This window comes from Vicugna pacos, chromosome 17, assembly GCF_048564905.1.
Source record: "Vicugna pacos chromosome 17, VicPac4, whole genome shotgun sequence".
NCBI lineage: Eukaryota > Metazoa > Chordata > Mammalia > Artiodactyla > Camelidae > Vicugna > Vicugna pacos.
In genome coordinates, this window is record NC_133003.1 from 27,921,106 (window position 1) to 27,936,924 (window position 15,819).

At 37.2% G+C, this 15,819-nt stretch overlaps 1 protein-coding gene across 1 annotated transcript; it reads left to right on the forward strand.

Annotated features, from left to right (window-relative positions):
* Positions 1–2,124: 2,124 nt before the first annotated feature.
* On the forward strand, positions 2,125–6,009 carry PDE12 (phosphodiesterase 12). Its single transcript, XM_006196436.4, has 3 exons — positions 2,125–3,704; positions 4,722–4,800; positions 5,456–6,009. Exons 1-3 carry the CDS (start codon positions 2,397–2,399, stop codon positions 5,896–5,898), a joined length of 1,830 nt encoding a protein of 609 aa, XP_006196498.1. The 5' UTR covers positions 2,125–2,396; the 3' UTR covers positions 5,899–6,009.
* Positions 6,010–15,819: the final 9,810 nt, after the last annotated feature.

Consider the following 15,819-nt stretch of genomic DNA (forward strand, 5'->3'; position numbering starts at 1 on the left):
CCTTAAATAAAAAGCAAATGGAAATTATTAAAATTTGAATGTATGAGGAAGTAGATTACCCTCAAGTGCTATCACCAGGTACTACTCAAAATTTCTGAGTGCTATAGCTTCATGCTGACTTTAAGTTAAAAAAGATAGAGGTACATTAGTGATCTATGCTGTTAACTGCCAGTGTTACTAACCAAACAATGGTAATTATAAGAAATTAATCTTCACACACTAATCTCTGCAGATATATGTACAAGTAACAAGAATAACTCCATCAACTCTTAACTTCTGCTTAGTGAAAGTTAGCTTGTGTTTCTTGGTATGAACTGAGAATGGATGAATAAAATTATTTCTATTAGCCGCTTCTCCTTTTGGTATCAGGGAAAATGTATTATTGGTTCAGACTTACAATCTCAAATTTTAATTATATAATTATAATGAATATAATTTATATATATAATTATGCTACAATTTAACCTCATAAAATATAGCTTCAAATATACAATTTATTTTGTCTTATTTTCAAGTCTGTTGAGTTCAAATTAAACTTTCTATGAGAAGTTGTGACACTTTTGGAATAACCATAGACACTTTCTCTTGAAGAAACTGACAAAAGATAGTGAAAAGAGAAGGGTACTGAACCAGGGGTACATTACATTTCCATTTGTGTAAAAAAGTGGGGGGAGGGGTATAAATTCATAAATGTTTGTGTATGCATAGGAGTCAGGGGTGGGAAGATTACTTTTTTTCACTATGAATATGTTTTACTCTCTAAAAAAAATTTAAATATATATATTAAAAAACCTAAAAGAAAGTACATTTCAAGGCATCTGTCTCAAAACCAGGATTAAGACTCTGCTAGAGTTAAATCAGCTTACTTGAAAGAAAGTCATTTTCTAACAGGACTTTTATCTTTCTTTAAGTAGGCTGACTTAAGATTGATTGAGTTCTGCAAAGTTACATGAAGGAAAATGCTGGGCGTAAGAAAAATGCCATAGCAAAAATTATGTTTGCTAATGTGATACTATAAACTGGAGTGCTGAGCCTTATTTTCTTCCTTTCTTAGGTCAATTGATATAATGTAATGATTTTTATCCCTACACTGTAGCCACAGATTACATATATATATGTCATCAGCATGCTTGTTAAATGTTCACTGTGAAGGGAGAGGGGAGGACAGGAATATAAATTTCAAATGACTGCAAAATTCATCCTTTAGGGGGAGGGAATAGCCCAAGTGGTAGAGCGCAAGCTTAGCATGTAGGAGGACCTGAGTTCAATCCCCAGTACCTCCTCTAAAAATAAATAAACCTAATTACCACCCCCACCCCCAAATCATCCTTCTTTTAGAAAAGGCTTATTTTCCTCATTGTAAGCCAGGGGGAAAGGTATGGCTTCTTATTAAATACCCAGTAAACAGTACAGTTGTAGGATAAGGGAGAGTGAACACAAATATATCATTTGTAGCGAGAAGCCACTTCTCAATTTGTTCTTTGAATCTTAGGGGTCTTTTTTTCCTTCAGTTAATCACAAAATATTAATTACACTTAACACAAAAGCACTCTTTCTTGAAATACGTTCTTCACTTTCTTTGTTTTCAGAGAAGCAACACTTTTCATTTTCTCTTACCCACTGGCTATTCTGTATCCTGTCATTCATTCAGCAATGTCTGGCCTTGAGCAGGTAACACTCTCTCTGGACCTCACATCTGTACATGACATTTTTAGTAGTCTTCGCTCACTAAATGGGAGTTATTATATATCGTTAGTTGTTATTAACTACCACAAAGGCTCCGCTCCGCGCTCGGCGCTGGCTGGCCTGAGGCGAACCCACCACACCTCAGAAGAGGGCAAGCAGAGTCAGGAATCTTGTGAAGAGGAACTGAACAACACTTTCACGCCCAAAACCAAGCTAGCAAACTGGGTGGAGTTCCCTACGAACTCGCGCAGGGCACCTAAAGCGGCGCGAGAAAGCAGGCGGCTAGAATCCAGGCAAAGGGCCGGCCTCTTTCGGGGAAGCGAAACCCTTGACACTACCTCAGCCACTTCCGGTTTGAGCGCACCTACTCTTCCTCCCGCTAACTGCATTTTCGTTAAAACCATGTACTCTAATATTTCCCTCTGGAACCTCTATATTTTCTACTTTCTTCACTTTTCCCGCCTGATTACTTGAGTTGAATATAAAAATTAAGCTGGAAGGGATTACAGACAGACATGGCTATGGGAAAAAGGAGCGGGTGACGGGCCTGACGAAACTGCACGCTGGAGTACCGTGCACCCTCTCCTCGCCGGCCGGAAGTTGCCGGGCTCAATGGGTCCCGGAACCGGCGGCTGCTGGTTCTCTGTCTCTGCCTGACGCTTAGCGGCCGTTCTGCTGCCGGTCTCGTCAGCCCCTGGGCCACCAGGTTCATGTGGAGGCTCCCAGGCGCCCGCGCCGCGCTTCGTGGGGTCCGCACGGCGGTGGAGCGGCACAGTCGGGCCGAGGCGGCAACTGAGACCGCGGCGGGCGCGATGGAGCGCGCTGTAGTGCGCTGTGTGCCCTCGGAGCCTAAGCTAAGCCTGTCGTTCGCGCTGGCTGACGGCAGCCACAAGAACATGCAGCGCGACCAGAGCGAGCCGCTGGGTCGGGCTCTCAACCGGATCGCTACCAATGCCCTCAAAGGCCACGCTAAGGCAGCTGCCGCCAAGAAGAGCAAAAAGAACCGGCCAAACGCAAGTGGTGGCGGGGCCTGCGCGGGGCCTGGGCCCGAGCCGGCTGCGGCCAGCGAACCTGTGGTGAAGCTGTACTACCGGGAGGAGGCAGTGGCTGAAGACGTGCTCAATGTGGACGCCTGGCAGGACGGTGCTGTGCTGCAGATCGGGGATGTCAAGTACAAGGTGGAACGCAACCCGCCAGCCTTCACCGAGCTGCAGTTGCCGCGCTACATCATGGCCGGCTTCCCAGTGTGCCCCAAGCTCGGCGTCGAGTTTGGGGATCCTTCCGGCTCCCTCTTCCGCTGGTACAGGGAAACCAAACCCAGAACAGCGGAGCCAGAGAGCGGAGGCCCCTCGTCATTGTCTCCCACTTCGCCCTCTCACGGTTGGACAGAGACTGGTGTGGACGAGCGCGTCTACACCCCGTCCAATGCTGACATCGGGCTACGGCTCAAGCTTCATTGCACCCCAGGCAATGGGCAGCGCTTCGGCCCAAGCCGGGAGTTGGAAAGTGGGTGTCCAGTGGAGGCCGGGCCCGGCACCTGCACCTTTGACCACCGGCATCTCTACACCAAGAAGGTAACGGACGACTCTCTCATCCGCACTGTCTCTTACAACATTCTGGCCGACACCTACGCCCAGACTGAGTTCTCGCGGACAGTCCTGTACCCGTACTGTGCCCCTTACGCCCTGGAACTCGACTACCGCCAGAACCTTATCCAAAAGGAACTAACGGGCTACAACGCCGACCTCATCTGTTTACAGGAAGTTGACCGCAACGTGTTTACAGACAGCTTGGTGCCAGCCCTCGAGGCCTTTGGGTTGGAGGGCGTGTTTCGAATCAAGCAGCACGAAGGCCTGGCCACTTTCTACCGAAGGTCTAAATTCAGCCTCCTTAGCCAGCATGACATTGCTTTTCATGAAGCCCTGCAGTCCGACCCACTTCACAAAGAACTGCTGGAGAAACTAGTTCTGTACCCATCAGCGCAAGAGAGGGTGCTCCAGAGATCTTCTGTCCTTCAGGTAAAGTAAATCCGCCAGTCTCCTTACATACTCGTCCATTTTTAGGGCCCTGGAAAGGGAGCGGCGGGGGGTTGGATGGATGGTGCTTATAATTGAGACGAAAACAGTTCAGATTTTACTGAAATGTGTTTGCTCCTGCATCTTCAGCACATAGTTTATCCTTCTTTCCTTCCTTATTAATTCATCCATTCATTGAGCAAATAATTCTTGAGTACCTATAGTGCACCAGACAAAATACAGGCTGCCTTGAACAAGACAAACAGGAACTTTTCATAGTGCTTACAATTTAGTGTGTTTAGCTAAATACAAGAAAAATAGTAATAGCTAATAATTTCTTACTACTTGCCAAGCACTGTTATGACACATTTTAAAGAAAATTTAGGTGTCTGGCATGCTTTACAAAGTGCTACATAAATATTCGCTATTATTTGAATTTCATAGTAATCCTGCTGTTCCCATTTTATAGATAATATTCTAAAACTCTGTCCAGAGTTTTTAGGTAATTGGTTTTGTTCATACTAAGAATAATAGCAACCATTTTTTGAGCACCTACTGTGCTTCATGCACCTCTGAGTAAGCTCATCTGTGTCCACACAATTGCCCTCCTTGAGGTAAATACTGTCTGTTTTTTACTAATGATGAAGCTGATTTGGGGGGGCGGGGACGTGTGGACTCTCTGCAGGTGACACTGCTGTAAATGGTAGTTAGTATTCAAACCTAGCCTGACTCCAAACCCTGCACTCACCCACTCAAAACCAGTCTGCAACCTTAGCATTATCACCTAAAATGTATTCTTTTCATGCTACCTCTGTATGTTAGACTATTATTAAAGTGTGTTACACCAAGTCCTATTCATGTATATTCTAAAAATTAAATTAAATTCTAAAAGTTAAATTTAATAATTTCGATCATGTCATCAGTAGGGAAGGATATGGAATAAAATGTCAATCTGTCATACAGTCTTAAAAAAAAATTCAGATGGGCAAATAGCAACTGAACTCTGGCACTTTATTTTAGGTTTCTGTTCTTCAGTCTACAAAGGACTCTTCTAAAAAAATATGTGTTGCCAATACCCATCTCTACTGGCATCCTAAAGGTAGGTTTATTGGTTTTCACAAGTGAATTGAACATGGTAGCTTAAGGTCAGTAAAGCTGTTTTACACAAATACATCTTTTTTTCTTGCAGTTTTTTAGAGAAATATTTGACACAGTTCTGTACATGATTAAGGTGTACAGCATAATGACTTGACGTATATATATTGCAAAATGATTAGCATAAGTTTAGTTAACATCTATCACCTCATATAAATACCAAAAAAAAGATTTTCCTTGTGATGAGAACTTCTGGGATTTACCCTCTTAGCACCTTTCAAATATACTACACAGCAGTGTTAACTATAGTCATGTTGTGTGTTACATCCCCAGTACTGTTATCATCTTACAACTGGAGGTTTTAACTTCTGACCACCTTCATCCAACTCCTCCCCACCACACAAATATGCATCTTGAATCTCACCCAGATAGTGTAGTTAGTGAGTTTTAAAATTTCTTTCTTCTTTTCTTAACTTAAAGGCAACTTTAAAATGTACTTAACATTAGATAAACAAGGACCGGCCATATAGCACAGGGAACTATACTCAGTATCTTATAATAACCTATAATGGAAAAGAATCTGAAAAAGAGAGAATACATGTGTATAGGTATATATGTTTTTTTCTTAAAGTACTTAACAATGCTTTTTATATTCTTAGGTGGGTACATTCGTCTCATTCAAATGGCAGTAGCCTTGGCTCACATTAGGCATGTCTCATGTGATCTGTATCCTGGCATACCAGTTATATTTTGTGGGGACTTTAATAGTACTCCATCAACAGGAATGTATCATTTTGTCATCAATGGCAACATTCCAGAGGATCATGAAGACTGGACTTCCAATGGGGAAGAGGAACGGTGCAACATGTCTCTTACCCATTTCTTCAAACTGAAAAGTGCTTGTGGTGAACCTGCTTACACAAATTACGTTGGTGGCTTTCATGGATGTCTGGATTATGTTTTCATTGACTTAAATGCTTTAGAGGTTGAACAGGTGATTCCATTACCTAGTCATGAAGAAGTTACCACCCACCAAGCCTTACCTAGTGTTTCCCATCCCTCTGATCACATAGCACTTGTATGTGATTTAAAATGGAAGTAGGTTTTTGTTTAATGGAATTTGTCTGCTTTAGTTGGAAATTTAATATGAATCAAAGCTTATGTGTAACTTTCAGAGGAAAACTAGACACCAAGGTAAAATATTCTTATCCTACTAGTTATGTTCCAGTGTCTTTATTCCATGACTGTTCATAATGTTTGCATAGTATAGTTCCTCTACCCTTTTTTACTACCCTTGGAGGAAAAACAAATATTATTTGTAACTAGCACGAAGAACACTGAACTATTGTGTACATTTTTTAAGTATTTTTTTAGCTAGTAATTAAGAATTGTTTAAAACAAATCATTTGAATGATACTATAATTTTCATATCATAACACACATTTCAAATTAAATCAGTATATATAATTAGGGGGAAGTGCATACCAGTTAAGGTGAGAGGCCTAAGTTCTGACACATGGAAGGAATAACATTAGAGTCTACCTCTACCTCAATTTAGTTAGCAATTTAATACAACTTTAAATTTGCTTTAACAAAAGATTAAAATATACCATCATCAATTGCTATTGCTTGCCATCTTTCATTTTTCAATTAACACAAGATATTTTCATTCTCTTATTTTTAGAATTTTAACTTTTACTGTATGGTACAAATGGAGATATTTATATTCTCATTCTTATTGCAGCTCATTTTAACTTTGGGGATGCAAGCACAGTTTAGTTTTCCAACTGACTAGTAACACAAGTTAACTTGATCCTGTTGTCTTTGATATTCTTACCCATGAAAAATGTTCATAAATTAACAGGGTATTTTGACCATATGATATTAGAGAATACAGCACAATGCATCACTTTATGAGAAACTGCCTACAGATATGGGCTTGAAACTTTGGATGAATCATGGAGGATTTCTATGCTAGAAGTATTTTTGAAATTGTTGGTTTTTCTAAACAGGGGGAAGGGGAGTAACAGTTTTTGAGCATCTCTGGAATAAACATTTTATAGACTTGAGCATTATAGTTTGAGTTACAGGAAAACATTGTATATATAATTTATATACTGTAAGAAAAAAATTAAATATGAAGCCAAACTCCTTTTAAAATTAGAAATTGTAGTTTTACCGACTAGTTTGTAGCCTAGGATGGTAACCCAGCTTTTCTAACTTAATAATCACCATACCTTATTTGTAATACTTTAGCTGTTGGCTTCTTGATGTTCAGGATAACCATAATGTTACCTCTTATTTCTGCATCTAATTTCTAGCTTAGATATTAAAAGCCCACCCACTTCAAGAACTCTGATTTTCCACATTCATGAGAGCTTTTGTTCCAGTTTCTTTAATCTCTGAACTTGACACCACAAGAACTTTCCTCTTTTGTTAAAGAAGTCTGTACTTTCATATTCTGCTCACTATCCAATATAGTTTACTCTTAGTTTAGTAATTTTAAGAATGAGAGGGTTTTACCTGCACTTTAGATTGAACCTGGAAGTATATTAAAGTACTTGAAGGAAAAAATGAAGGCGGCAGTTTCTTGGGATTTTTGTTTAGAAAAAACTATGAGTGAAAAATTGATGCTACCAAATTTTGCCTTCCTAAATAGCATTTTGAGAACATTTTAACATTAGTTTACAAATATATAAATAATAGATTAAAGCCAGAATCTAATTCTTTTGCAATATTTTTTTCCTTTTAAAAATTTGGCTTTGGTCTGCTTTCAAACATATTGACAGGATTTTTACAATATCTTGAGAAAAAACAAAAAGAAGAGAAACAAAAGAAAAAACTAACAAGACAGCCTCATGCCCGTGAGAAAAAATATACACTTCCTATATTAACACCGTGGCTAGCTAGATTGAGTTCTGGTCAGAAAAACTATAAACACTTATCAAACATTCCACATCCTGGTTCATTAAATTTGGTATTTGTTGACTAAACAATGTGATCAGATTGTATATAGGCACGTCAGAATATTAGAATATAGAATATTCTTGTGAAGTGCCATATATTCTGGTCAAGTCTCTAGTATACAGATATGTTCATATTAGTCCAAAGGTAGGGAACACTAAGAAAATTGCATAAATAATATACCCAAATTGCCTTGTATATGAGTTAGAATAATGTGTTATTCAGAAATATTTAAGAGTTTTAAAAACATCTTTGTGATGGAATTTTTCTATTACATCTGGATTTTTTAGTACATTTAATTTTAATAAAGTATGGAAAGTCTAGCAACTTTGGTGAGCCACATTTTATGTTACAGGTTCTTGCTATAGGAGTTAACATTTCAAAATTTTATATTGATTATAAATTACGAAGAATATTTAGAACACATTATCCTGTTAATTATTGCACAGTTACCACTACAGATACACACCTTAGTTCATATTTCACTAGCAAATAATTTCTGGCTATAATGTGATGTTGCTTAAAATTCTGGAAACTAAAGTCAGTTGTTTCTAATTTTCAAGAATTTTACTGGGTGGTGACTATTTTCAATTTCCTTCAGAAACTTCACTCAAAACAAATGGAATCATTCATCTCTATCTTCTGTCCATTTTGTGTTGGTCCAAGGTTTTATATAATACGATCCATTTTACCCAGTAACTCTTTAATGATGTTATCCTAGAGTGTTGCTAATGTACATCTTCTTAATATATTGATGTATTCCTAGTTGTCATTTTTGCTGGTTTCATCTCATTTGTGTTCTTTCATAGTTGAAAACGGTTCAGCCGGGAATTGGATAGGCTTTATTTAGCTGGCTTTCTTATACTAGAAGAAGAGTATACATAATTTTAAAATAATTTACTGCGTATAAACTTTATTTTCCCTGTGGAATAGTTTGGAGAAATAGTGTTACCTATCCAGGGGTAAAATCATTTAGAAATATAGCTGACCTTCCTCCCAAAACAGGGTTAAGTATGGTATTCTGGATATCTTAAGCCAAAGTTTTCTGCTGTGGCTGTAGAATTTTTAAGTACTGTAAATAATGGAATGATGTTACCCCTTTCACTATCCTTTTATTACATACCTAAAGAAGATGGCTTTTTGCATCCTGGCTTGTGTCCTTTTTCTTTATCCTAAATGAAAGAGTCCCATGATGCTTTGGTCCTTCAATCCAAAATTGATCTTTTTCTCTCTTTTTGTCATTGCGTGTCAAATCAATTGACAAGGACTGGCCTCAAAAAGAAACCCCATGCTCATCAGCAGTCACTCCCCAATCCTCCCTCCCGTCAGCTCCTGGCAACCACTTACCTACTTTTTGTCTCTATGACTTTGCCTATTCCAGACATTTCACATGATGGGGTAATAGTTATGTAGTCTTTTTTCACTGGCTTCACTTTGTATGTTTTTAAGATTCTTCCGTGTTGTAATATTTATCAGTACTCCATTCCTTTTTATAATGAATATTCCATTCTATGGACATAGCACATTTATCTATTCATCAGTTGATGGACATGTGGATTCTTCCACTACTTGGCTTCTATGAATAATGCTATACATTTGTGTTCCAGTGTTTAAGTGGACATGTTTTCATTTCTCTTGGGCATATATCTAGGAGTGGAATTGCTAGATCATTTGGCAAATGTCTAACTTTGAGGAACTACAGACTTTTTTTTTTTGGTGGTGGTGGTGGGGAGGTAATTAGGTTTATTTCCTTTTTCTTTTTTTTTTTTTTGATGGAGGTACTGGGGATTGAACCCAGAACCTCATGCATGCTAAGCAACCATTCTACCAATTCAGCCATACCCCACCCCCAAGGAACTACAGACTATTATCCGAGGCAGTTGCACTATTTTGCATTCTCAAAAAGCAATGTATGGTGGTTCCAATTTCTCTACATCATCACCAACAGTTTATCTTTTTTATTACAGCTATCCTAGTGTGAAGTCGCATCTCACTGTGGTTTTGATCTGCATTTCCCTGATGGCTAATGATGCTGTGCATCTCTGTGCTTACTATCTGTATATCTTTGGAACCCAAATTAAGTTTAAAATTGAGTTTTCTATTGTTGAGCACCCTTTCTTTTTTTAAAAAACCATCATACCTCATCTCTTTAAAGCTATCCAGAAAGGCAGACCTTGCTCAGTCTGTGCTTAATACATCCCTATTAGCTGAATGACACTCAACCCAGCCTAAAAAGAGAACTCCTGCCATCAAAGTACTGGTCATTTCCTGAGAGCCAGCTCCCTGCCTGCAGATGGCAGTGTTAAGCCCCACAACACCAGGTGTGTGCTTACATGCCCATTAAAGTTGAAAACATACCATGAGAACAGTGCAGAAATCCTAAACAAGGTCAAGAGACTCCACTGCCCTCTAAAACACAGGACCTTGCAGGCATCTACTAGTTCATACAGTTGCCTTTATTATTCCTTATCTGACTCCAGATGATTGCTTTTGCAATTGACTTCTCATAATCTTTTTCACTAGAATATAAACCACTTAAACATTTTATATAGTTTGTGGAAATAACTGTTAAGATAAAGGGCTATTTGTCCAAAAGTAACACACAGTAAGAAACAAAAGCAGCCAAGTAACTGAACAGTAGTGGTAACTTCAAGTTAGGCACCTGAATACAGTATCACAATGTATATGCTAAAAGAAATTTATCAAGTATATGCTTGAGTTTAAATAATTCTCAGGAGTAAATTTTACAGCCAAGTCCTAATCAATTCCATGTTTATATTAATGTAGTCTTTAAAGTAAAATATTTAGATTACCTTAAAGAGATTAAGAATGTAAAGCTAGTACTTCAACTCTTAACATTTTCCTTAAAATTAAACTAATATGGGGGCAGGGGTAATAGCTCAGTGGAGAGCACATGCATGTTACATGCACAAGGTCCTGGGTTCAATCCCCAGCACCTCCAATAAAAAAAAATTAAGCTAATGTAAGCAAATGTCATTTAGGAAGAGTTGTTGACGTACCAAAAGTATCCTAACACTAAGTCTGCATCTTTGGGAAAGGTAAACTGTTGAGAGTAAGTTATTTCTGATCACTTTCTCAGAATGCAACCTTATATACAGATAGTCAGACTCTAATAAGACTGATTAATTTTTCCCTATACCAGATCTTCAGATAATGTACTTGGGGAACATACTAAGCATTTGCTCTTTATTACTCAAATCTACATTTTCATATTAATTCTACCGAAGTTGGTAACTAATATTTACATTACTGAAACATCCAACATGCCACCAGGAAGCATAAGCACATTTCCAGTTAAGTCAGAGGTCACTTTCATTTCCATGACCAAGAACCAGAAAATCCACATTTCAGGTTGATCCAAGACTTCTGGTTTCTGGTCCGGCATGTAAGATGCTTGGAAGTTGCCATTTTATCCTAACAAGAAGTAAAAAACGGAACAAAATGGAAAAAAAAATCAACAACTATTCTTAGATCCTTAAAAGATGTCACAGGGCAAATTGGTGCCCTCAATGGTGAGGACAGAGAATCACAACTTACAAGGAGCAGAAACCTCTGCAGGAACAAATGCCAGGGTAAGGAAACCTGAACTGTAACAGAAATTCCCAGAGGCTCAGTGTGGACAACTGAGTTTAAGATTCTAGGGAGCCCAGTAATTGGTAGGCCCCTACACTTGTGAATTTTATCTCCTAGATAAATATCAGCTTCTCACAGTGAATAATGGAGGAAAATCCCTTCATGCTTCTGGTAGGGGGAGAGGAAAAGGAACCATTTTCAAATATGCCAGGGCATCCTGTTCTTAAAAAAAAGTTCTGCCCTTAGGAGAAACTAACCTTATTTACAGGGGTCTTATCAGAGCCTAACCAACAAGTAAGAAAGGAAATATCCAACTCCAGCCCACTCCAGCCATTCTGTCCCACTTTAGGGGAAGGAAAAAAAAAAAAAAAGAGAAGCATTTGTAAAATTCAGTCCAGAGGAACAGGCTCACTAAGACTGAGGCCTAATCAGACTATAGGATGCTTCCCATAACCCCACAACTTGTGACATTATTTAAGGCCTAGTTTTACAGTTCCTTTTACCTAGTACATTATGTCCAGTGATCAAGAAAAAATTACAAGACATACTAAAAATCAAAAAAGCCAGTTTGATGAGAGAGGAAGCATCAAAACAAGACTCAGATATGGCAGGGATGATAGAGATTATCAGATCAGGAATTTAAAACAACTATAATTAGTATCTTTAGGGCTCTAATGGATAAAGTAGACAATATACAAGAATAGATAAGCAATATTAGCAGACATGGAAATTCTACCAAAAATTCAAAAAGAAATGCTAGAGATCAAAAACACTGTAATAAACACTGCCTTCAGTGGGCTTATTAATAAACTGGACATGGCTAAGGAAAGAATCTCTAGTTTAAGGATATCTCAACAGAAACCTCTAAAACTGAAATGCAAAGAGAAAAAGACAAGGGTGGGGGTGGGCAGAAATCTAAGAACTATAAGACAACTACAAACAGAATAACACACACATAATAGGAATATCAGAAGACATACAGGAAAAACGTGAGACAGTAATGACTGACAATTTCTTCAAGTTAATGTCAGACACCAGGAAAAGCAGGTGGACACCAAGCAGGATAAATGCCAAAAACTTTCACCTAGGCATATCATTTTCAAACTACAGAAAATCAAAGATTAAAAAATCCTGAAAAAAGTCAAAGGGAAAAAAACACCTTACCTATAGAAGAACAGAGAGGTAAGAATTACATCCGACTTCCCAGAAACCATACAAGCAAGAGAGTGGAGTGAAATATTTACGATGTTGAGAGAAAGCACACCACTGACCTAGAAGTCTATACCCTGCAAAATTATCTTTCAAAAGTGAAAGAGAAATAGACTCAAACAAAAGTTGAGGGAATTTGTTGCCAGCAGAACTGTCCTTGCAAGAAACGGTAAAAACAAGTTCTTCAGAGAGAAGGAAAATGATACAAGTCAGAAACGGATCTACACATAGTAAGGAACAGCAAAGAAGAAAATTTTAATTGATCTAACAGACAACAGTTTGTTTAAAAGATAACAGCAACACTGTAACTATGCATGCTTCTGTATTTACATGCTTCTGAATAAGTAAAATGAATGACTGCAATGATACAAGGAACTGGAGGGAAGAATTAGGATTATTTTGTTATTATAAAGTACTCAATACTACCCATGAAGGGTATATTGTCATTTGAAAGTGAACTTGGATTAGTTGTAAATGTATATCACAAACTCTAGGGCAACCACTAAAAAGTTTTTTTTTTAAATTCTAACAAATGCTAAGAAAGAGAGGAAAAAAAAAACACAATCATATATAAAGCTCAGTTAAAACCAAAAAGGCAGGAAAAAAGTGGAAGACAAAAACAGGAAGAACAGGGGCAAGCTTAATTTAAAAAATAGGAAAATAAACTAACAAAAAAAGAAAGTTTAAAAAAAAAAAAAGAACAAGGGCAACAATTATAAAAGGTAGAAACATGGTAAATATAAATCCAGCTATGTCAATGATCACTTCAAACATCAATGGTCTAAATGCAACATGTGTAAGACAGATTGTCAGATGGATCAAAAAACAAGCCTTAATTATATGTTGTCTAATTTTAAGTATAAATATAAAGACATATAGTGATTAAAAATAAATGGATAACAAGAGAATGAGAAGCCAAACCACATACCTGAAGAAAATATTTCTAAAAGACACATCTGATAAAGGACTGTTATTCAAAATATACAAAAAACTTTCCAAACTCAACAGCAGGGGGGCAGGTATAGCTCAGTGGTAGACTGCTAGCTTAGCATGCATACAAGGCCCTGGGTTCAATCCCCAGTACCTCCATCAAAAAAATTTTTTTAAATAATAAATAAACCTAATTACTTCCCCTCTCCACAAAAAAGCCTTAGTAAGAAAACCCAAATTAAAAATTGGACCAAAGACCTAAATCTCACGAAGAAGTTATCAGGAAGAAGGGCATTCCATAAAGATAAAGGGGTCAATTCTCCAAGAACACATAACAATTGTAAACAATAGAGCATCAAACTACATGAGGTGAGGCAAAACTGACATAATCACAGAGAAGTAAGTAATCTACTATAGTTGGAGACTTCAACACTCCATGAGAATGGACTGATCCAACATACAGAAAATCAGCAAGGGCATAGTTGACATCAGCACCACCACCAATCAACTGGATATAATTAACATCTGTAGACTACTTCACCCAAAAGCAACAGAATACGCATTCTTTTCAAGCTCACACAGAACACTGACCAGGATGGACCACATTCTGGGCCATAAAACACACCTTAACAAATAAAAAAAAAAAATCAATCATACAGTATCTACTCTCAGACCACAATAAAATTATACAAGAAATTAGTAATAGATAGCTGGAAAATCCCCCAATACTTAGAGATTAAACAACATACTTCTAAATAATACATGGGGCAAAGAAATCTTAGAGAAACTTTAAAATATTTCAAACTAAATGAAAATTAAAATAAAACCTATTAAAATTTGTGAAATGCAGTGAAAGAAGTGCTCATAAGTAAATTTAAAGCACTGAATTCATGTATTATAAAAGATCTAAAATCAGTCATCTTAGCTTCCACCTTAGGAAACCAGAAAAATAATCAACTTGAATCCAAAGCAACCAGAAGAAAAAAATTAGAACAGAGATCAATAAAATTAAAAACAAGAAATCAAGAGAAAGTCAACTAAACCAAAACCTAGTTCTGTGAAAAGATTAATAAAATTGGTAAATCTCTAGCCAGATTAAGGATATAAATTACCAATATCAGAAATGAAAATGAGGACAACACTACAGATCCCATGGCCTTTAAGAGATGGTTTCATCCCAGTAAATGATCTGGAAGTAATTCTGCACATTTGCTAAAGAAAACTAGAAGCCTTAGTGAATGAGACACTGATACCCTGGAAAGTTAAACATTTCACCTAAGTTTTATTTTCAATAAAGAATATAAACGGTGGGGGGAACCTAAGAAAACATAAATATGTAACAAAACATCAAGATTATCACAGAAAACCAACTGAATAAAGACAAAAGATAATGAGGAATATTATAGACAAAAAAAAAACCCCCACAAAACGCTTATTGGATAGAGAACACATAATGGTTCTATCAACTCTGATGCTGCTAGTCGGCCTTTAAGGGAACCACAATTCCTCTTCAGTTTCTGTTAACATACTTAACAATCGACAGAATACTTTTTCATCCAGGGGTATAATCAACTGTTCTGCACAACAAGGGAGGTCACAGAGACCTCTTACTGATCGATCAACACTAAGCTTAACATTTGTGTAAACGATAAGCAATGAATCTTTACACTGCCTAGAATTTCAGAAAATACTGATCATGTCAGTATCTTAGGACAGTGATAGTGATAAAAGTTTGCATTGTTTGCAAAGAACGTTACAACACAGGGAAACACCATTATCTCTTAATTCAGACTTTTTCTCAAAGCATTTATACTCACTTATACTTGAAAAAAAAAATGTAACTTCTCAATTAAAAAAAAAACAAAAATAACCTACCACCACGAGGACTGAAGAAAGACTAATTTCTTGATGGAAAAAGCATGCCAAGTTGCCAATACAATTTTCCTTTAAGAAAAAAAAAAGCAATCTTACAAATCTTTTACGTCATTTTTAGTGAAAATTAGGCAATTTCAGCTTCTTAATGCTATCATTTCCAATAATGGTAGTATGAGGTGCCATATGTTGAAAATAAAATAATATGGACTCTTTATTCCTTCTTCAGAATTCATGAAAGCATCTTTGACTTACTTGGTTTAGTTTTTTAAATTAATACAACAGTGGTAAATTTAACTATGATTCTAACACTGAACCTACTGAAGTTTTACATCCCCTAGTTGAACCCTATATAAAACCACACATACTATATATATCCTTAGTTTGATCCAACAAGAAATAAGACCCTTCTTATTTGAAGAATTCATCCAGTGGGCTAGAAAAGTTGCACTTA